Source organism: Meriones unguiculatus, chromosome 11 (assembly GCF_030254825.1).
Source record: "Meriones unguiculatus strain TT.TT164.6M chromosome 11, Bangor_MerUng_6.1, whole genome shotgun sequence".
Taxonomy (NCBI): domain Eukaryota; kingdom Metazoa; phylum Chordata; class Mammalia; order Rodentia; family Muridae; genus Meriones; species Meriones unguiculatus.
Window position 1 is genome coordinate 3204276 of NC_083359.1, and position 21282 is coordinate 3225557.

General features: G+C 54.1%; 1 protein-coding gene across 2 annotated transcripts in view; it reads right to left on the reverse strand.

The window, feature by feature from the left end:
- The window catches only part of Myh10 (myosin heavy chain 10), a 119306-nt gene continuing 98024 nt past the window's right edge, over nucleotides 1–21282 (reverse strand). The window contains exons 27-41 of one of the 2 annotated variants that reach the window (XM_021642521.2): nucleotides 19103–19247; nucleotides 18117–18323; nucleotides 16055–16159; nucleotides 15204–15356; nucleotides 14585–14833; nucleotides 14062–14274; nucleotides 12257–12469; nucleotides 10101–10262; nucleotides 6339–6467; nucleotides 5094–5182; nucleotides 4338–4461; nucleotides 4056–4264; nucleotides 3227–3335; nucleotides 2124–2296; nucleotides 1–1557 (exon numbers count right to left, since the gene is read on the reverse strand). In XM_021642521.2, the coding sequence (XP_021498196.1) occupies nucleotides 1413–1557; nucleotides 2124–2296; nucleotides 3227–3335; nucleotides 4056–4264; nucleotides 4338–4461; nucleotides 5094–5182; nucleotides 6339–6467; nucleotides 10101–10262; nucleotides 12257–12469; nucleotides 14062–14274; nucleotides 14585–14833; nucleotides 15204–15356; nucleotides 16055–16159; nucleotides 18117–18323; nucleotides 19103–19247 (2425 nt within the window). In that variant the 3' untranslated portion in view covers nucleotides 1–1412. The remainder of the gene's footprint in view (nucleotides 1558–2123; nucleotides 2297–3226; nucleotides 3336–4055; nucleotides 4265–4337; nucleotides 4462–5093; nucleotides 5183–6338; nucleotides 6468–10100; nucleotides 10263–12256; nucleotides 12470–14061; nucleotides 14275–14584; nucleotides 14834–15203; nucleotides 15357–16054; nucleotides 16160–18116; nucleotides 18324–19102; nucleotides 19248–21282) is intronic. The other variant, XM_021642520.2, reaches the window with a different exon arrangement.

Here is a 21282-nt window from a genome sequence, read left to right on the forward strand (position 1 = left end):
TCACATGATTATTCTTGTTTATTGAGGTCTGTTTGTTCTCAACGGGTGCTTTTGCCTCCAAGTAAACAGAGCAGGCGCAAATATCTATAATGAATAAATTTATTGTCTTACAAAAATCATTGTCTAGAAATATGGGAGTACAAGAAAAGATATCTGCAGTCAGGTGTCTGGTGGTCAGCAGCCAGCACAGTTCATACACGGGAGATCAGATTCCGAACCCACGTGACCAGCTCTTCCTAACAGGTGGTGAAGCTCAAACCCAAAAGGTCCGTGTTTTCAAGCACATTGCCAAGGGTCGGGATTTGTCGTTAACACTGATTTGCTGTCACTGAATGTTTACTACTTCACTAGAGAGGTACATGATATGAAGCACAGTCAAACTTAATACATTAAGTTGTTACAGAGGCAAATAATGTATTAACATTGTCTTAGTACTGTAGTGTCTAAGGCACTTTCTGTAATGTCGACCAGAAACAATGCTAAGTGTTCACTGTAACACTGTCCGAAGGGAGGGAGAAGGAAAAATGAAGGGTCACACACCCACTGGCATCAACATTCAGGCAGATGACATCTCTTCTCGAGGTCCTACAGCCTCACTGACAAGCTTGGAGCACACCTCCGACACACAACTAATATTCCCATTTTGGGCTCAAAGCAGTGGCTGCATTTGCAAGGTCAGCAGGCGGGTCTGGCCGGCTGGCGAGGCCTTCCGCCCCACCCAGCGGCTCACTCCCGAGGGTGCCAGCAAGCCAGACACTCAGGACACCGCCTGGAAGTCACTGGTGGCTGCCACCCGGCACCTTAGGTGTGGCCGCCAGTATTGTCTTTGTGCAGATAGCGCTGGGACTGTTCACTGGAGTGGTGGTGACACCGTAAGTTTGCGGGGCAGGGTAGCTCCAAATGGATGCTGCTCCCCCAATCCAAACCCACCCCTCCTAAGCCGCCAAAGCCCCTCACAGTTTGCTCACTATTCAAAGGGAATGAGACACGCGCGCAGGTTGGGTTCACAATTTTCTAAGAGACTGGGTGTGGTTGAAGGGGTAGGGCCACGTGAACACAGAACTAAGGAACCTGTCAGTACAGAGCATGCAGAGCAACTGAGAATGGGGCAGGCCCAGCGCTAGGACTGGCAACAAAGGGTTCTTTCCTCTTACTGCGTCATGAAATGGTCTCTCGATGAGGATGGAAATAGATGCAACGTTGGGTCGGTCTGGCTGCGCATGTCTGTGGAGGTGTGTGTCTATGAAAAAGGGGCAATTGTACCTAGTCTGAAGCAGGGCACGGTGTGCAGGCCGCAAAGCCTTCCAACACAGTTGGTGTTCGTGGGGGGAATCCCGGAGCTTGCCACTCCCGAGTGCAGGGCTCACGCAGACTAGTGCTGGGTTGGGTTTGTCACCTCTGACTTCTCGTGTCTACTCTGACTGGGGCGGCTGCGTCTCGTTGATGTCACTGGTCTTACTTTCTGTGTCGTCATCTGAGAGCTCCAGGGATGCCCCCTCAATGTGGAGCTGGCGCCGGCCAGATCGGCTCGAGGAAAAGCTGATGGGGCCGCCCCGCCTGGGAGAGAGATGCACACCACCATGAGGCAGACAGTGCTCACTCTCCAGCCTACTCACTACTGGGGCATCTGGGCCTTGGTGGGCGGCTCTTCTACCCCGTCCTCCCCCACCACGGTGCCCATGAGCACAGCGGACATGGACAGGGGAAGGCAGCCAGGCTCCCGGGAAGACCCACCTCCCAAACAGCCTTCCCTGAAGGGGGCCAGCAGAGCTTATGCTCTTTTCCAGACAAGCCGTGCTCGGCCCTTTAAAAACCGAGGCTCGGTTTCCTGCCTCCACACACGCGGGGCACTGGCAGCCTGTGCCCACACAGACAGACCTTGCACTCTGTCTGCCATGCTGTGCCTCATCACTGGCCTGCAGGGAGCAGGTGAGGAGCTGGAGTGTCCGGGTTGCCCTGCATGAGTGCAGGCTGTGTGCATCCGGATGTGTGTGCGCCACTGATCTGGTCCACAGTCAGGGGGCCTGCCCTTCCTGCTTTCTCCCACTCACTATTACAAACACCAGTGCATTCCACAGCTGGGGCCTGCCATCATCATCTCCATGTCCTCATCGAACACTTACCTAAGCCGGTTCTTGAGTGTGCTGACCTCGCGGCTCAGGCCCTCATTGGCCTCCGTAGCATCGTCCAGTTCCCTTTGGAGTTTACGCCGAGAAGCGTTGGCACGTGTAGCCTCCTCTTCCGCCTCTTCCAGCTGGCGTTTAAGCTGCTTCATCCTGGCATTGGCCTTCTCCATCTTGGGAGTTACATGAACGAGAGGCGAACAGTGAAGCCGGGTTAGTCTCTGTGCTGGAGGGTCACGTGGCCGTATGCTCTCTTGTAAGCATGCACGCACATGTTTCAGGGCGCTAAGGCTCTCCCCTCACCCCACTCAGCAAAGCCAGGATTTGCAGGGCAAGCTGCACAGCAGCACCTTAAAGCTGCCTTACCCAGAGTGTCTGTCGAAAAAACTGACCTAGGGACTGGGGCTGCGCAGGACAGCAGCCTGGACCAACACTGCCCAGAGCTTTCAAGCCCATGAGCGCCCACAGCCGCTCTGGGAGAGTGCAGTATGTGCCCGCTTCTTAAAAACCCGCCTGTGGCCTCTTTGCTTTCAACTTTTGGGACTAGCTAGTGCCTCCTGGCTGCAGCTGCTGCTCACCTGGCAAGTGGCGAAGCAAAGGCCCTGAGGGACTGGACCAGAGGCTGGAACCTCTGTGTTGCTTTAGCCCAGTGTGCGCAGAGGGCAGCAGGAGGGGCACAGACAAACTGAAAGCCAGGCCTGTGCTCACTTCCCCCAGGCACACCCTGCCTGTCTTGTGACAGGGTCTGCTAGTCCAGGCTGCCCCCGACCCCTGCCTTCCTCTCCTTGGGCCACAGGCGTGTGTCACTGTGGGAGTGAGCACTTGAGTGCCTCGTCTGCTGATCAGGTTTCTGCTGCTCTTTACCGTCTCCCAAACTTTCCTCCAGCCAGGCTCCTGTGCTGACTGTCCGGGAGAAGGGAAGATGGGAAACTGGGAGAGCTTGTTTGCCCGTGAGGCAGTGGACGAAGCTGAAGGTGACGGAAAACCTCGTCCAGGGCCCACACCTCGACGCCTCACGTTCCTCTCCACAGCTGGTGGGTCCACGGGATTCTGCCATAGCTAAATGTTCCCAGGAGTGTCAGCCCCGCCGCCTGGCCTCCTACCTGCTCTTTGTACTGGTCCGCGTGCCTCCGCTCGTCTTCCACCTGCATGAAGATTTCCTTCAGCTTCTTCTCTGTACGACGGGCAAGTTTGTTGGCAGCTGCTCGTTCCCTGTCAGGATGACCACGAGAGTTTCAGGTCTTGAAGTAATTACGATTTAAGTGGGGAAATATTTTAGCTCCTTTTCTTTGGAAAGTGATGCATACTGGGATGATAAACCTCCACACAGTTCCCTGGGACTGCGGCCCACTTAGAGGAGACTGCCGTGGGGCGTCCCTGAACACAGCAGCCTGGTGGGGTCAGGGAAAGGCCACTAAAGCTTGCTCGTGACCGATGCCTTAGCCGCCGGCACCTCACTCCTGCCCAGCCAAGTGGGAGGAGGGGTGGGAATGGAGGGGTGGCGGGACTTGAAGGCAGAGCCTGCATTTCTGGGCCCCACGCTCCCCAACAAGATGCGGGTTGGGCCGCTGTAGCTCTGGGAGGTGAAGTGCAGCTCCCTGCTGCGACACTCGCAGTTTAGCTGGGGATGGAACATGCTTTTGTGCCACAGTGCATTCTGTTCTGCCAGAAGACAGCACCCCACAGGCTGCTGCCAACAGAAGTCCGCTGTGGAGAAAGATGCTGCTCTGGGAAGTCATGGGGCCGTATGATGGCTTCCGGCAGCGGGCAGGCAGAGCCCCAGCCTGTGTGCATGTCCCTCACGGGGCACATGTACTGTGTCACCTCATCCCCTGCCCCAAGTGCTCCTTCGGCTGGGGGCACTTCTCTTGTGGCCTGGTCAGTCTGCTGCAGCAGACACGCAGGCATCCGAGGCCTGCAAGGACATCTTACTTGGCTTCCTGCTCAAGCTGCTCCTCCAGCTGCCCAATCTTAGCTTCCAGGGCCGAGATGGTGGCCTTGAACTTGGACTTGACAGCCCCTTCTAGCTCCTGCAGCTTAGCCTTGAGTTCCTTGTTCTGTCGCTCCAGCTGCTGGCGCGCGTTGTCGCTCTTCTGGGCGGCACTGCGCTCTGCGGCCAGCTCCGTGTTCAGCGTGTCCACCTGCGAGAGGAGAGGCGGTTCAGACAGGCTGTGGAGAGGCAGACGGGCGCGCCCTGGCCGCGCCGCACGGCACCTGGAGGGTGGTCTTCCGGAATCGGTCATTGAGCAGCTCCATGTTGCTCTGCTCCTCCTCCAGCTCCTCTTCCAGCTGTGCGATCCGAGCCTCCAGGCGGCGCTTCTCATCTAGCAGGGCGGACCTGGCACAAGGAAGGGGCGTCAGCTTGGAGCGGTGGCACGGGAACCGAGTGGCCAGCACTCTCCCCGCCCACCTTTGTCTCCCCATCCTGGCACTGTCCTCTGAAGCACTGTGTTGACTTCCCGCTGGCCTCCGTGCTGCTCTGTCTCTGAATGTCGCCAGGGTTGAGGTGAGCCCTGTAACCTCTGGCCTAAACTCATGCTGTCCCCCAAGGAGACAGCAACTTAATGGACTTTGAAAGGATCTTTAGTTTAAAAGAGAGAAAATCCAGAGGAAGCTTACAAGGAAGCCACGCCAGTGAATCTGAAAGTGCAGAGGGGTGCAGCCTACGGATGCCTGCTGTCTGCGAGGCCGCTGGGACCGGCACAGGCGTGCATAGGCATGTATATGACCGTCTACAGGCATGCACAGGCATGTGAGCGCCCTGTCCTATGTATGACGAGCATGGCTGAGGCTGTGGTCATCCTCGGAGGCCTGACGGGCTGAGCGAGCCCACTCACTCTTCTTAGCTGTCAGGTGGCTGTCCCCATCTGTGCAGTGCACACGCTCCAGGGCAGAGAACCGTGGTTGTGCAGACAGTAGGCCGAGCGCCACCACTAAACCCATCCTTGTGCCCGCTGCCCAGACACTCACTTGCCAGAGGCGCTGTTGGCGATCTCATCAGCCAGCTCGTCTCGTTCCTGCTCTGCATGTCTGCGGGCTCGCTCAGACGAGGCCAGCTCCTGAGCAAGTTCAAGCTGAGTTAGACTCTGGCCACATCCTTTTCAGTCACGCTCCAGGCATGCTTTCCACATAACAAACAAGGTGAGATGTGCGGCCAGACCCGTTAAACAAAAGGCCGCCCAGGTCTTTGGCGCTTGTGTGGGGTGCCCATACCCCACCACCCCTGCCTGTTCCCCACACTCAGTCATGGGGCACGAGCCGGAACTCTGAACTCTGGGAACACTGGCCACACCAAGTCACAGCACCTTCTAGGCTGTGGAGCTACTGACATGGTATGCTTAGTAAGCAACTAAAAATTAAATGCCATAGGTTTGGAAGTTTAAGCCACACTTTTAAATTAAATGTAGTTGTTAAGAAACCATTAATAGAAATTAGAAAAATATAGAATTAACAGAAAAATCACCCAGTATCAAAATTCCTGAGATGAAGTAAAAGCAGAGCTCTAGAGGGAAGTCTTGTGTCTTTTGTGAAGATATTAGACAAGAGCCTCACAGCTCAGGGCCATCAGCTTAGGGAGACACACATACACCCTCACAGAAAGAAAAACAACCCAAGGGAAATAAACACAAATAAAAGTAATAAATTGAAAACAAAGGACTGAAAGCTGGCTCTCAGGATAAAAACCCAGGCTCTCCTCCATGTCTGCCCCGTTTTTTCTTTCTTGGCCTTTCCCTGACTGGTGGGGTATAACTAGCTGTAGCCCGCGCTGGTGATCTCCCATGGGAACTGTTTCCAGGCCAGCATTGTGGGTCACGAGTTTGAGAAGATCTTGAAAGTTTATACAGAGATGAACACGTTAGTAGAGAATTCTATACTTCCCTACTGCTTATGACGGAGACGATGGATGGATGAAAAATCTTTGTTGTAAGATGGCCCACTCCAGAATCCAGTGAGATGGGTCTCTGCTGTGGGAAACGGCAGCCCAGGCTGGGCAGCGCTCACCCATCCTACAGCTTAGTGACCACCTCTCTCACAGGGGAGCAAATTTGCGAAGGCTGTGGACAAGCTCCTGGTGAGCTGTCCTGCCTTCAGCTAGGCAGAGGAATGGACATGAGCAGGCAAGAGAGCGCCATCACCGCTGAACTGAAATCGCACTGTCCCGTGACAGGCTGGTCTCAGAGTGCCCTCAGTGACCAGCACTTGCAGGACACGTACCTCCTGCAACTGAAGGATCTCTGCTTCTAGACTCTTCAGCTTCTTTTCGCTCTCTTTGGACTGAGCAAAGATCTCGTCTCTAGACGCTCGAGCCTCTTCCAGTTCACGCTGGTAATCCTTCATCTGTGCCTGAGGTTACAGAAGAATGTCCTTTTAGTAGTTTTCATCCTCAGGAGTTGTTTCCGTGTGAACAGGACATGGAAGTGACAAAGCTGTTGCAAGATCAGACTGATGCCCTTGTAAATCCCTCAACAGGAGCAAACTGGTAACACGCCAACGTGGACTCTCTACCACGACCAAGGGTGTCACCTGTCCTGTGACAAGTAAATGCACTAATACAGCCACATCCGCCCACTAGCCATAGGAGTGGCGCTTGCTGTATTCACCTTCTCATAAAAATATTCAACACACTAGGAAAAGAACGAAGCTTTAATCTGTGTGTTTCCCCCTGAAAGAGCATCACGTAGGGTTGTCTGGTCTTGAAAATCTGCCTAGTTTTGAACTGGCCAGTCCTGCTTATGTAATTCAGCAAGGGACCAGAGAAGGAAGGAATAAATCCAGTGGGTTTGTAGCATCATCGTCACTTAAGGGATCCACTAAAGACATCACAGTTGGCAAATGACTGCAGCAAGATTGATAGCTACAGCTGGATGGTGGTGCACGCCTGTGATCCCAGCACTCAGAAGGCACTGGCAGGCCGATCTCTGTGAGTTCAAGGCCAGCCTGATCTACCACAGTCAGTCCAGGACAGTCAGGGCTACACAGAGGAACCCTGTCTCCAAACAAAAATCAGAACACAGGTTGATGAATACACAGAAGCTGCATTCAACATTAAGCATAAAGTTAATAGTGCAGCGAGGCACAAACATAAAACTAAGAACACATCCACCGAAGACTACAAAATGTCAGACAGGAACTAAAGATGCATATACATGGCAAGAAATTAATGTGGCAAACTGGGCTATACAGTCAACAACTGAAAATCCAACATCGCTTTTTTTCCCCCTGCTTAGTGATATATAAGCAAATCCCAAAAACCCATATAGAACTGCAAGGAATCCAGCCAGAATAGCCAAAATCCATCTTGAAAAAGAATGAACCTTGACCAACTGTACTTTCCATTTCAAGCTACCGTAACTAGAACTGTGAGGTAGGTGTGCAGGACAGGAATGCAGAGCGAGAGGATGGAAAGCCCAGACGCAGACCAAGGTTTGCCGAGAGGATGCAGTGGGGCGGGCGGGACCGCCGGGGCCAGCACAGTTGGGCCTGCCTATGCAGAACAAAGCTGTTTCTTCTGTGCCCAACCACACAACACAAACTCAACACAGGCCAAAGGCCTCTGAGTTGGAAGAATGAGACTTTAAAAACCTTCGATAAACCTCAGGTCAGCCATAAACACAAAAGGGAAAAGAAAACTAGACCACCAAAAATCAAAACCTGTTTTTGGTCTCCAGGCCAACCAGGCTTGCCTCACACTACATGCAGTGGTGGAGGAGAACTCACTTCAGTCTCCCTCTGACTTCACAGATGTGCTGTGGCGATGCCCCTCCTCATTATGCACACACACACAAGTCTTTAAAAATTACAGCCAGAGAATACATAACATTTAAATGTTTCAACTAAATCAACTAAAACAGTGCAACTGAAAAGCTACTCACAGGCAGGATCAGACGATACATCTTTTTCTATAAACGATAACATGGTATGCAGAGATGATGTTCATTACCATTAGTGTATCGGCTGGCTTTGTGTCAAGCTGACTCCAGCTAGAGTCATCAGAGGGGAAGGAGCCTCAGGTGAGGAAATGCCTCCATGAGATCTACCATAAGGCATTTTCTCAATTAGAGAGCAGTGTGGGAGGGCCCAGACCATTGTGGGTGGGTGCACTCCTGGCTGGCGGTCCTGGGTTCTATAAGAGAGCAGACTGAGCAAGCCGTGAGGGGCACGTCAGTTAAGCAGTGCTCCTCCATGGCTCTGCGTCAGCTCCTGCCTCCCGCTCCTGCCCTGCCTGCCTTTAGTGATGAGCAGGATATGGAACTCTTTCCTCCCAGCTTGCTTTTTGGTCATGGTGTGTCTTTGCAGCGATAGCCACCCTAAGACAATTAGTAAAAACACGCCAATCAGGCAAATGAACAGCAGAGCGAGGGGCTGGAGAGCTGACTGACAGTGGTTGCCACACAGGGTTAGCTCCCTGGCACCTACATAAGCTCAGTCCCCGTATGCAAGCGCACAGAACGGAGCCCACGCAAACCCATAATTAGGAACTATTTCACACCCACGGAAATAACTGCAACCAAATAATGGAGATTAGCAATGTTTGGAAAACAGAACAAAATGCTCATGCATTGTTCAAGGCTTGGTGGAACACACCTCTAATTACAGCAGGCAAGAGACAGAGGCGGACAGAACTTAGGTGGTCTAAGTTCAAGACCACACAGAACTACACAGTGAGACCTTGACTCTAAAACAAAATGTAAATACAGATACTGTATTGTCTGTCACTCAAGTGAAACAAAAAACCAAGAAGAGGGAAAACACAGCCACACAAATGGATGAAGATGGTGATCTGAATGGGAATAGCCCCCACGGCTCCTATATTTTAAGTTCTCAGTCCCTAGTTGTTGGAACTGATTGGGAAGGACATCCAGAGACACAAAACCAGGGGAGCAGATTTGCCCTGGGCATGGCAGAGGTGGGCTGAGGAGATGGCAGTGACAGCTGGGATGTGGCTGCTTTTAGGGGGGAGTGTAACTAGAGCCGGGATTCCATGGCTCAGGATAAACACATACCCCAAGCCAAAGGAAACAACAGATCCTGTGGTATGTAAACAGATCTTGATAAACACCCCTTAAATAAATTTAGTATTTTGGTTTTTTTTTGTAATGAACAGTATTTTGTAATTATCAAGTCAAAAGCGTTTGTATTCATTTACATTTTGTGTATGAGAGTTTTGCCTGTGTCTGTGTGTGTGTATGTGTGTGTATACACCACATGCATGCAGTACCCATGGAGGCCAGAGGAGGGCAACGTGAGCCACCATGAGGGTGACCACTGGGAAGCAAACCTGGACTGTCCTGGGCAAGGGCAGCAAGCGCTCTGGTGCCTTAACCCTGCTTACCAGCCTGCTGGCACAGTTGTTTCCACCAGGGCCTGTGGCCTGTCTGCGTGTGCGCAGTTGTAAGCAACAGCCCCCACCGCACCTCCGTTGTCAGGTGCCTGCTCCTGTTCACGGCCAGTGGGTCATTCACATGTCTAAGGGCTTTGGCTAAGCTTGCTGTTGAGTGCAGTGCTCAAGGTGTAGAATTAAAAAGTTAAAACATTTTGCTCTAGTTCTGGTCACGGTTCACACCCCTTCCTAGCCATGTCAGTAAGAGAGGGGCCACCCCACACTGGCCACACTGGCTTGTTGTTGAGCAGATCTTTTCTCATCATGGCCATAAACTGTATCAACTGAGGAGCAAAAGTGACGCTTGGCGCAGCGGTGTGGGAGGAAGGTCACAGCACCGCCCGTGAGGACGTGGCTGGGCGCTCAGGTGTTACTCAAGGCTCTTTAGGGCCTCAGGACCAAATTCCAGCAGGGGTGCTCCTCTTGGGCCCCACCCGGTTCTTTCAAGAGAAAATCCAGTAACCAGGGGAGAGTGCTCTGGTCCTCAGCGTGACAGAGGCCCAGCCACGAGGTGACAGCTGGGTGCTGCACTGTTCTCCCAGCTGCACAGCTACATGCACGGTTCCAGCAAGGCCACACGACCCTGCAACACCCACCTGAAGTTTGCGGAGCTGCTTGATGACTTCGTCCCGAGCTTTGTTCGCGGCCTCAATCTGAGCCTCCAGGTCCTTCAGATCTATCTCCATCTTCTTCTTTGAAGCCACAGCAAGTGCCCGCTGTTTCCGCTCATCTTCTAGCTCTGCCTCGAGTTCCCGCACCTGAAGGACAGGGCAGGTCACGCTAGCCACGCTCGCCACGCTCTGGCTGCTTTGTGGGGAGCTAGCTGATTTGCTGGGAGCCTGTCGCTTTGCAGAGGTTCCTGGCACCAAACAGTCCCTATGTGTTACTAACAGAAAAGACCGAGACTGAATTCAGTTCACAAGGTCTTGGAAACCATTACATGGCATAGGGCATGCCTACTGGTGGCTGCTAGGGGACCCAATATGGAAGACCTCAGGCTCACAGTTTAGGTGACCCAAAGTCAGAAAGATAGGGGACACAAGATAATGATTTAACAAGTAGGAGAGATCAGAGAGATAACCAGGGCAGTGGGCCAGAGGCCAAGTAACAGGAGGGGGCCGTGGGGGCCAGGCCTGACTCATGTGCTCAGCAGACCTGAGATTTAGGCTCTAGAAGTGGGCTCACTCAGGTTTTGGTAGAGACCCCACTGGATCCACCAGCGAAGAGGGAGGCTAGCAGCCGTGCCCTAAGTGAGACACAGGAGACGCTTTAGAGAACACAGGTGGAGGCTCTCCTCAAGCTCTGACTACCGCAGGACCGGGACAGTACCAGTGTGTACCCACAGGGCCGGGACAATGCCAGTACGCGTCCCCTTGTGGGAGGCAGGGAGAGAAACATGCTCCTTATCAGTCACCGACAGTGAACTGAAAAGGCCCGACTGGGAGCCGGGTTGGCCGGGGAGTTGCTGGAGCTGTGCCTGAGCTTCCTGGTCTGCCTGCCTGGCCGTGCACCCAGGAGTACTCCGGACGCCAGGGCCCAGGTGCTCGTGCGGGGGGCTCTGCGCAGGTCAGCTGCCATCAGCGGCCAGCGAGCAGCAAGGGACCACCAGGGAAGCAGCGCCACAGCAGGGGGGGAGGTGTTCTCGGCGGCCCTGGGCAGAAGACCAGCGGGGGCTGTGCGGCTCCCCCACCCGTGACGGACTGTCCTGCAGACTGGGGCTGCTGTGCCCAGGCTGAGGAGACTCTTTAAAAATGGGAGCGGCCCCGAGATTCTTCGGGTATGGTTTCAGACATGTGTACCAGTTCCTGGATGATCACCCTTGAAGAGTTAGAGCCCTGAGTATGGCTGGATGTGGGCACTCACTTCTAGGGAAGGTCATCTGCACAGGACACACGAGCAGCCTTTGGACGGGCTGCTAACACGTGCTAGGGCCCCAGTCGATGCTGGGAGGAGCACATAGCGCTGCTGGCCCAGGCCACAGAAACAGGGACGCCAGATACGAGGCTTCACCTCACCAAGTTTGGGTGTAACTTACTCAGCAAGAAAGAATGAATCAAGTTAATGTTAAACAAAAATAGTGAAATAAAATTAAATAGGAATCGAGACTTGTTTTCATGAACTCGAGTAAACTTTTCAAATGTTAATCAGAACGATATCAATCATGAAATTCTAAGATTTATGTATTTTATGAGTGCTCTATCTGTGTGTACACCTCCACACCAGAAGAGGGCATCAGATCCCACTGTAGATGGCTGTGAGCCATCACGTGGGTGCTGGGGCTAGAACTTAGGACCTCTGGAAGAGCAGAGGTCTCTGAATCACTGAGCCATCTCTCCAGCCCAACCATAAATAATTATAAATTAAATATCAGCCAGGCAGTAGTGGTGCACACCTTTAATCCCAGAATATGGGATTAAACTCTTGAGTTTGAGTACACACAGAGAAACCCGGTCTCCAAAAACAAAACAAAAAGCCCCCAAAACAAACAAAAAATGAAATTGTCAGCCTTGTTCTTTCCCTCGTGAAGAACCCTTTACGGGCAGGGCAGCTCAGTGGTAGAGTGCTGGCGCAGTGTGTGCAGGGTCCTGGGTGTGATCGCAGCCTTCCAAAAGAGTGCCTTCCCTTTGGCGGACAGCCTGGTGAAGCAGCAGTGACCCTGGGGACAGAAGGTCTGACCTGCCTACATCCTCAAAGCCGAGCTCTCCAGCCAGGGTTCCCAGCGGAGCTGCAGCCAGGCTCTGCCCTCACCCACCTGCTTCAGCAGCATCCGCTTCTTCTCTTCATTCTGCTCATCTCGGGTCTGCAGGTCCCTCTCAAACTGGGCCTTCATGGCCTGCATGTTGACCTCCAGGCGGAGCTTGGCGTCCTCGGTGGCCTGCAGCTCGTCCTCCAGCTCCTCCAGCTGGGTCCTCACCTCCTCCACCTGCTGCTCCAAGGCCCGCTTGGACTTCTCCAGCTCGTGCACCTGCAGCAGAGGCAGCTGCTGAGCACAGGCTGTGTTCCCTGCCTCAGAGACCTGGTTTAAAACGGAGTTCTGCCTTCTGTGTCCACACCCGCCGGCCACGTGAGACCGAACTCTGTTCCCAGCCACTGCCTGCTGAGTGTGAGGAGGAGATCACTCACACTTGTGCAAAGGCTCGTGAGCAAACTTGCGATGGGGGTGCCTTAGCCTGAATGGCAGGGCATGGTCCTAGGAGGCCCGACCTTGCCCTCAATAGTGTCCTCCAGAAACGCAAGTCTTCTGAGCCCGGAGCTGCACTGAGCATCCCCACCTCCTTCCCGGACAAGCTGCCTGACCCCGTGAAGCAGAGCCATGCTGTCTGTCACACATTCCCTTTGGGCCCCTGATCACGCCAGCTTTCATGGGTGAGCAGAGGAACTTGGGAAGGTCTGCTGCTCTCCTAATAGTGTTTGCCAACTCGGGAGTCACAAAGCCGCATGCGGGTGAGTGTTGGCCACTGTGGAGGCTATGAAGCCACTACAGAGTTTTCATGATGACACGCTTGGGTCTACCCCGGCTGGCTTCTTGGATGCAGAAGGCCCGCAGGCTGAGGGCTGCCCCTGTCACCTGTGGTGTGGTCAGATGGCCACACCCCACGCAGGCGACACCTGTTCTTCATGGCGGGATCCACACTTTTCAAAGCCAACCAAACAGGGCAAGTCTACACAGCGCACATGATAAAAGGAGAAGCAGGGCATGCTAGCAGTCAGCTTTCCATGAGTTCAAGGCCAGCCTGGTCTACAAAGCGAGTTCCAGAACAGCCAGGGCTACACAGAGAAACACTGTCTCAAAACAAACAAACAAAAAACCCCTAACAAAACAAAAGTATGGAAGCTGGGAGAAGAGCCAGGCTGGAGCCACATCCTTGACTGTGCTAGTCAGACACTGAGGGCGGGCACAGGGCAAGGACCAAGCATGGGGACTCTTCAGGAAGGCACGCATGTGAGCGCACACAGAAGTCTGGGAACTGTGTCCTGACAGGTCCAGGCACCTGAAGGTCAGCACAGGCCTCAGGGAAGGTCAGGTGGGAATGTGCTTCAGCGCCCGAGAACCTCTGTCTCCCGGGACTCTGGAGGATCCTGGTTTGTAACCATTGGCAGTGCAGATGTGAAATCCCTTTGCGGGCTGCCTCTGCCAGGATGAACTGGGTGGGCCAGGGCACGGATAAACACCTGACCTCCTGCGATGGCAGCTGCAGGAGGGGGCTGAGGAGGTGATTCAGCAGTAAAGAACACTGCTCTTCAGAGGACCTGGCTTCAATCTGCAGCCCACGGCAGCTCACAACCACCGGCAACTCTAGTGCCAAGGGGTCCAGTGCCCTCTTCTGCCCTCAGGGCATTAGGCACACACACAGCACAGACATACGTGCAGAATACCACGTGTGTCTTGGCCAAGATAGTGGGCTCTGCGGTGGGCCTGAGCTCAGGCCCTGGCCCAGCAGCCTCAGAGACTCCAGTGCGCTCTGCTGTAGGCCTGTGCCCTGACCTGGCCCTGGAGGAGACTCCAGTGCGCTCTGCCGTGGCCTGGGCGCAGGCCCAGCAGCGCAGGCAACTCACGTTCTTCCCCACGTCATCCTTGGAGCTCATCAGGTCCTCCATGTCTGCGCGGAGCTGTTTGTTCTGCCTTTCCAGCTCCTCCTTGGCCTCCAACGCTTCTTCCAGGGCCCGCGCCAGCGACAGCGCTTTGGTTTCCTTCTCTCTGGCCTCGGCCTCAGCCCGGTCCCGCTCTTCCGCATAGCGAGCAGAGATGCTCTTCTCTTCCGCTAAGAGCTGTGAGAGCAGAGGAGGTGAGCACGTCACCACCGACCGGTCACGCGGTCACTGCTCACTCACACCAGTCCCACAGCTCACACTGCTTACTGCGCGCTCACACCGCCAAGGGCTGACCCTCCCAGAGAGACTGCAAAACTGTCAGCAGTGCCACAAGGGGAACGCTCCACACCCGCCCTCACGGGGGAGGTCACAGTCAAAACAAAGTGTGCAGCCCGTAAGCAGGGCTCACGTGAAACCTGAGTGAATTTCAGGGTGACAGTGGGGCCTGTGCACAGACACTTGCACTTAGGGCCAGGCAAGGCCTCACCTGGTCAAACTTCTTCTGCTTCTTCTCTAAGCTGGACACGATCTGGCGCTGGTGGTCCAGGTCCACCGTCAGGTCGTCCAGCTCCTGCTGCAGCCGGTTCTTGGTCTTCTCCAGCTTGTCATAGGCCAGGGCCTTCTCCTCCAGCCGCTGGCTCAGCGTCTCCACGTCCTTCAGCAGCTTCTTTCTGGCCTCCTCCAGACTCTCGATGGTTCCCAGGTCCTCATCGCCTTTCTTCTTGGTGTCGGCCAGCTGCGTTGGGGGTATAGAAACAAGGGCCGTCAGAACTCATCCCATTTTTGAGTTTCAAGAGTAAAAACCTGCTTTCAGTAGTATAAAGCAGTCTGATTAAAAGCCAAAACGAGCCCGGGAAGAAGCCCTTAGCTGAGATGTAGAGGGCAGCTGGACTGACCCGCAGAAGCCATTGTGTCTGTAAAGGCAGCGATCTATGCCAACGGGCATCAGTGTGGGGCTAGGTCAAAGAAAGACCAAAACCAAACCAAACCCCAAACCATGCTTGATTTACCTGATTAGCTGCCCAAATGTAGTGCCAGAACCCACATGGGCAGGCGGGTCGCTGTCCCGCACACGCCCGGGGCACACCGCACCGGAGGACACGCACCTGCGCCTGCAGGGCCAGCACCTGCTTCTCCAGGTTCTTCCTGGCCTCCTCCTCCTCCTCCTGCTGCTCCTGCAGGCTGTTCTTCTCCTCCTCCAGCTGCCGGATCCGACTGCTCAGGTTCAGCTTCTGCCGCGTCTCCTCCTGAAGCAGCTCCTGTGTCGAAGAGCGAGTGTCCACATTATCTGTGGCCAACGCTGCGGCTTGATCCCCACCCGAAAAACCAAAGGCCCCAATTACAGTAAGTCTCCTTTGATGGTTCTGCTATAAGTATGAAAGCTCCTCCATGGAGTGGACAAGCAGCAGCCAGTGACAGCTGGAAACACGCAAGATCATTTTGTAGCCTGAGCCCTCCGAGCTCATTCTTGCCCAGGCCAGGCCATGGCCTGGGATGCGGTCCTGCCACAGTTCCCCCCTCTGTCCTCTGTCTCAGTCCCAGTGCTCGGCAGGCATTCTCTTTAGGATCAGTCTCGGCCAGTCCTTTGCTCAATTTCCCTTTCCATTTTTTAGCTTGGTTTACTTCCCCAAGATGTAAATGCAAACGTCTTTGTTGCTTTCGGCTGTGAGCAGTTAGTTTAAGGTGTGCCAGGGCGTTTGCCCTCTGGGCTCGCCGAACGGGCTGGGCCTCACCAGCGGTCTGCACTGGGCGCTGAGCGTGTCCCGTGGGGCTTAGTGACTGCTGTCTGAGACTTTCCCCCATGTTTTGGGCCCCTTAGGCCAAGCCCAGAAACAGCATTTGCCTCCTCGGCTGCTCTCTCACAGCAGCGCCCTCAGCACATGCTCTGGGCGCATCTGTAGCACTCTGTGACACAGCCTCAGAGCACCGGGCACATACCCTCCCATCCCCCGGATACCTGTGTGTCCTGGAGCTGAGACTCCAGACCAGCTGCATCCTTAGCGAATTTAATGCCCTTCTTCTCCGCCTCTTCCAGGAGCGTTGACACATTGTCCAGCTCATTCTGCAAGGAGTAAGGATGGAATTCAGACCTAACACCGCAGGGACACAGCAGTTCCTGGGTGCACACACGAGCGTGTGCATGTCTCGTGCTCCTGTGTACACGTGAGAATTTTACCCGGCAACTTCAGTGACGGCTCACCATCACAGCAGTGCTGAAACCTGCTCCTTAGCCACCTCACCGCCGTCTCCAGCCAAGAGAGCAGGGGTGCTTGGGCACTACGGTCCTGTCTGTGTTTTGCTTTTACCACAAACAGACAAAATGAAGCCACATCTGTTGAAGCTGTGCAGGGCCAGTTTGGGCCAGCAGGTGTTTTCTTTCATGTAACTGCATTGGGCACACATGGAATTTTTACAGAACTGGGTATTTTTGTTAAGGAAAGAGATCGGCTAAAACTTCCGACTGTTAAAACAGGTATATATTCTGTATGAAAAAAAGTCCTTGGTGGTCAGATTTTAGGGATGTGATGTTTTCCCTTTCTCCTCCTCAATGAAAGATTGTCTCTGAAAGGGGCTGGAGAGAAGGCCGAGGGGCTAAGAGCACTGGCTGCTCTTCTGGAAGACGGAACCAGCACGCACATGGCGGCTCGCAACCGTCTGTAACCCCAGTCCTGGGGGATCTGACGCCCTCTTCTGGCCTTGGTAGGCATCAGGCACACAGGTGGTGACAGGCATACACGTGGAGAAAATACTCACAAGATTAAATAAACCAATCTAAATAAAAATATCTTTTATAGCCATGTAGTGGTGGTGCACATCTGTAATCCCAGCACTCAGGAGGCAGAGGCAGGCAGATCTCTGTGAGTTTGAGGCCAGCCTGGTTTACAGAGTGAGTTCCAGGACAGCCAGGACTACACAGAGAACCCTGTCTTAATTCTGCCCCTCCCCGAAAAAAAACAAAATTTCTAAAAGGGGAGAAAAAAAGTCCAAGATGCCTTTTTCACATTTTAATTTTTTTGTCAGTGGCGTGGATACAATCTTAGTGGAGGGACTGAGAAGAGACGGCATGGCACCCTGCATGCTCCTGCCTTCTTTCTACCTGAGCCCTAAAAAGGGCCAGAGAGCAGGCCCTTAGCTCCCATGACCTGCATTAGCACACTGAGCTTCCTTGCTTAGCACATGGAGCTGGTGTGAGGATGAGACAGGGAAGCGTCTATGTCCACAGGAGCCTCGCTCTTCCCAGGAAGCCACTGACGTCACTCACCTTGTCTCTGAGCCAGAGTTCACAACACTGTTTCTAACACCTTCCTCCCGAGAGCCTCGAGAGCCCCCTCACAGGCGCACAAATAAATACCCTGTCCACGGCAGCCCAAGGCTGTTCTCAGAAGGCCTGCTTGTGACGTCCCTAGCTAGGATGTGCAAAGTTGGATTTCAGCTGGGCTCCTACAGTTCCCAAATAGGTCAGCATGGTACGTGGTGCTTAGACCATCTGGGCAAACTGTGTGGCCTGTGCCGAGCCCCTGCTGCCCTGCAGCCACAGCCGATTCTGTCCTTTGTCCATTGGGCAGCAGCACACACTCCTCTGCTAAGTTGCTTTCCTGGCTGCCCCGGAGTCCACTGCTAGACACCCAGGGCGTCTCTGATCTGGTGCTTCTCCCACAACTCCACAGAGAGCAGCTTTAGAGCTGGGCCTGGGCGGGGCTTTACCGCTCCAGGAGAAATGAGAAAGACGATGATTTGGGCGGTCTCAAGGGTATTCAGTTTTATGGCTTACAATACATGACAACCAAACTAGGAGAAAGAACCTGTGCCAGTTCATACTGGTAAACACTTGTGCGTACAGCCAGTCTCTTGTCTGCTGGAGCAGCAGAGAAGGTGAAATTGTGCTTCAAAGCCCTCAGCTACAGCCACGACTGGCCGGGTCTAAAAGGAGTAAGGTGTATAGCCTTACTCTTTACACACACCGAGAGAGGCCATCTTCGGTGGGGTGCCACTTCCCGGGCACGCGGGGCCCAGCTCACCTGCAGCTTGTTGGCTTTCTCGGCCAGCTCCACCCTGAGCCTGTCTCCCTCTGCCGCCCTGGCGTGGAGCTCCTGGACCTGGGCGTCCAGCTTCTTCCTCTTGTGCTCCGACTCGGCTTTCACCTGCTGCAGCGCCTTCACCTCACACGCCAGCTCCTTGTTGTCCGTCTCCAGGCCCTGCTTGTTCTTTTCCAGGTTGGCCTTGAACTAGGAGAGGGGAGGGAAGGGTTCCTCAGCAGTTGCCTTACAACACTCCACAGAAAGCACTTCTCTGCAGGATGCTGCGGGTGCCCGGTGAGGAGGGGCGCCCGATACCACTGTCCCAGTGTGCCCGAGTTCCGGATGGGGACACCTCGTGCGCTGTTGGGGGACCAGCCATGGACAGTGAGGGACGCCTCATACCGTGTAATTCTTCTTGTCCATATATGGCAGAGGGAATAGACTGCGTCCAGTAACAACTTGTGAGAAACATTTTCCTAAACTTAGTTTGGAGCAGGTTGGGTCCCTCAGCCTTTGGCCGAGGTTGGAGGAGCGGCTACCCAGGCCTCTGTGGCTACACAACACGGCTTTCCCCTTCCCAGCGGGGCGACCCGAGCTTACGTGCTGAGCCCCGTTTTCTCAGCCTTGAAATGACAATGACGTTACCCCCCAGTGCTGAGGTCAAGGCTCACTAAATTTAGGAGAGTGACTGGCTGTCACCAACACCATAACACCATCGCCCTGTACCGTGAAGGGCAGCCTGCAGCTGAGTAGGAGAGAGAGGGGAGCAGAGCCCTCTGCAGGAAGACACTCTTCCTTGTGGGGAAGGGTAAGGAAAGGCCTGTTCTGGAGGAGCAGACTGAGGAGGGTAAGGGAAGGCAGGGGAGGGAGGAGAGGGGGAAAAGGAAGGGGAGGAAGCGGCTAACAGTGGGGCCGCGGCTACTGGCCTCCACTCAGCGAAGGACTGGACGGAGCGGCCGAGGAGGTGTGGCGTGGCCCCGGCTCACCCTCTTAGCCTGCTCCAGCTGCTCGGAGAGCTCCTCCAGCGCGGTGGCGTGCCTCTGTCTCATGTCCTGGATTTGAGCTTCGTGGCTCTTAGTTTCGTCCTCGAGAGCCTTCTTCAGCTCTGCTACTTCCTGTTCACGCTTTGTGCTGCAGACATTTTTAAAGTATGAAGTTCAGAACTGGCTAACCGACTAAACGCAAACACATTTCACATGCTGCTCGTATTCAGCGCAGACCTCCGGCAAGTCCTGTGACAAACACCAGACACTTCTATAGCAGGGCAGCGTGCCCTCCACGCTCACTGACAACCAGGAGTCACTGTGACAGCCACAGAGGTTGTCAAGGCCTCTTGTGCAGCCTGGCCTCACAGGTCAGAACTGCTTTAAACGCGATGCCAAGCTGCCTCAGTCTAGCCAACTCCCTAAGGTAAATCCAGAGGCTTATGGCTGCTCAGGTTATGGAGCGAGACAGGACCTCGTGAAGCAGCTACAGGTAACTACTGCCTGTCTTTCTGCCCTTTCTGGATGACGCTGGGGGCGGGAGGGAAGGAGGTTGAAGGATTGTGTCTCTTCAGAGAAGGTGTTGGCGTCTGGTGCAGGGACACAGCAGCTACAGCGCCCCAGGACCTCAGTGCTGAGTGAAGAACGCCTACATGGAAGGCAGAAAGTCAGCACTACTGGACATCCTGTGTGGCTCTCGAGCATTTTCTATGACCTGTGGGGCAACATGAGTGACCCAGGTGGACTCAGCTCCCACACAGAAGCCAGTTTTTAAGTGTCAGTCCGAGCATCATGCCAAAGAGCACAGATCGGCAGAGACTGAGGTTGTGACATGGCTCTGTGGCAGAGCTCTGGCCTGTGGGAGACCCTCTGACTACCCTCGCCCTGCCCCCTGAAACCAGCAAGGCGAACCCCACTCCTGCTAAGAGCTACATTAGCATGCCTGGACTGTCACCCTGAAGACTCGCTGCTTGCCTTTAGATGTTCTGGGGTCCTCCTAGGTCCAACATACCTCAAACACTAGGTTGATGCGGATGTCAGAAGTTTATGGTAATCAAGCCATTACTGATGGATCAGGGCCGCAGAACAGACTCAGGAGCCGAACTGTGACCCAAGCCAGAATATCACAGAGTAGTTCAGCTTGCAAACCACAAACTCTGTTCCAAGTTATTGTTACATTTTTCCACCAATCAGGATTTAGGGATTAAGAACTCTCCTTACGTACTTGATCTGTGTCAACCCATACAGAAAGTAGGTTTTACATTCCAACCAATTAAATCCACTTGTTCTTTTGCAGTTAGGAACAGTCATTTTGTTAGAAGTCCCCGCTTCCCTAGGGCCCTGGGACCTTGAACTTAGTTTCACCCTCTGATTAAAATGGAGTCTGAAAACGAAATGGCAGTACTTTGGATAAGTTTCTTTTGCTTGTTCCCAACACAGATCATAACACCCATGCCAACAACATGCTTTCCTCCCTCTTCTCACCAGAGGGCAGAGGTCACCGTCAAGAAAGGGCTGCTGCTGCCAGCTCTGTGGTCGGATGTAGCCTAGACGAAGTGTCACAGAAGCCCAGTTCTGCCCCTGCTGGCCCACACTTGGACGGGCCTGTCCGCGGCCAGTACTCTGTCAAGGTAACTTTGACTTAGCTGGTGGCCAAGCTCTTGCGTATCAGATGTCCGGTAAAGGCTCTGCTAGCAGGTCATCATTCTTTCAGTTTGTTCCTGGTCTCTGCTTGAATCCCAGAGTCACAGGACTCTTCAGCTCTTGGCTCTCGCTAACTCAACAACCCTGCTCCCCGGAGACTTCCAGCACAGAAGAGAACCCCGTACGACCCCGTTCACACAGTCGAGGGAAAATGAGTGGCTGAGGTCAGGGGTTGGTGAGCTCTCAGCAGGCTTCGGAAAGAGCACACACCTGGGCTTTGGAGAGCCAAAGCCGTGCCTGGCGTGTGCCGCCACTAAGGGCACGCTTGGTTTTTGAAAATGCGCACACATCAAGATTTTAATCACAGAGTTTCTCTCTAGCCCAGGCTGGCTGCAAGCCTGTGACAACCCTCGTGCCCTCCGGGTACCTGGGATTACTGCTGTGAGCATCCATGCTCAGTACAGTGTTGACTGCGAGGAGTGAGTGGAGCTGTGGTCAAGCCTATCTGAGGGGCTAGAACCCCAACTCGGCGGCTGAGA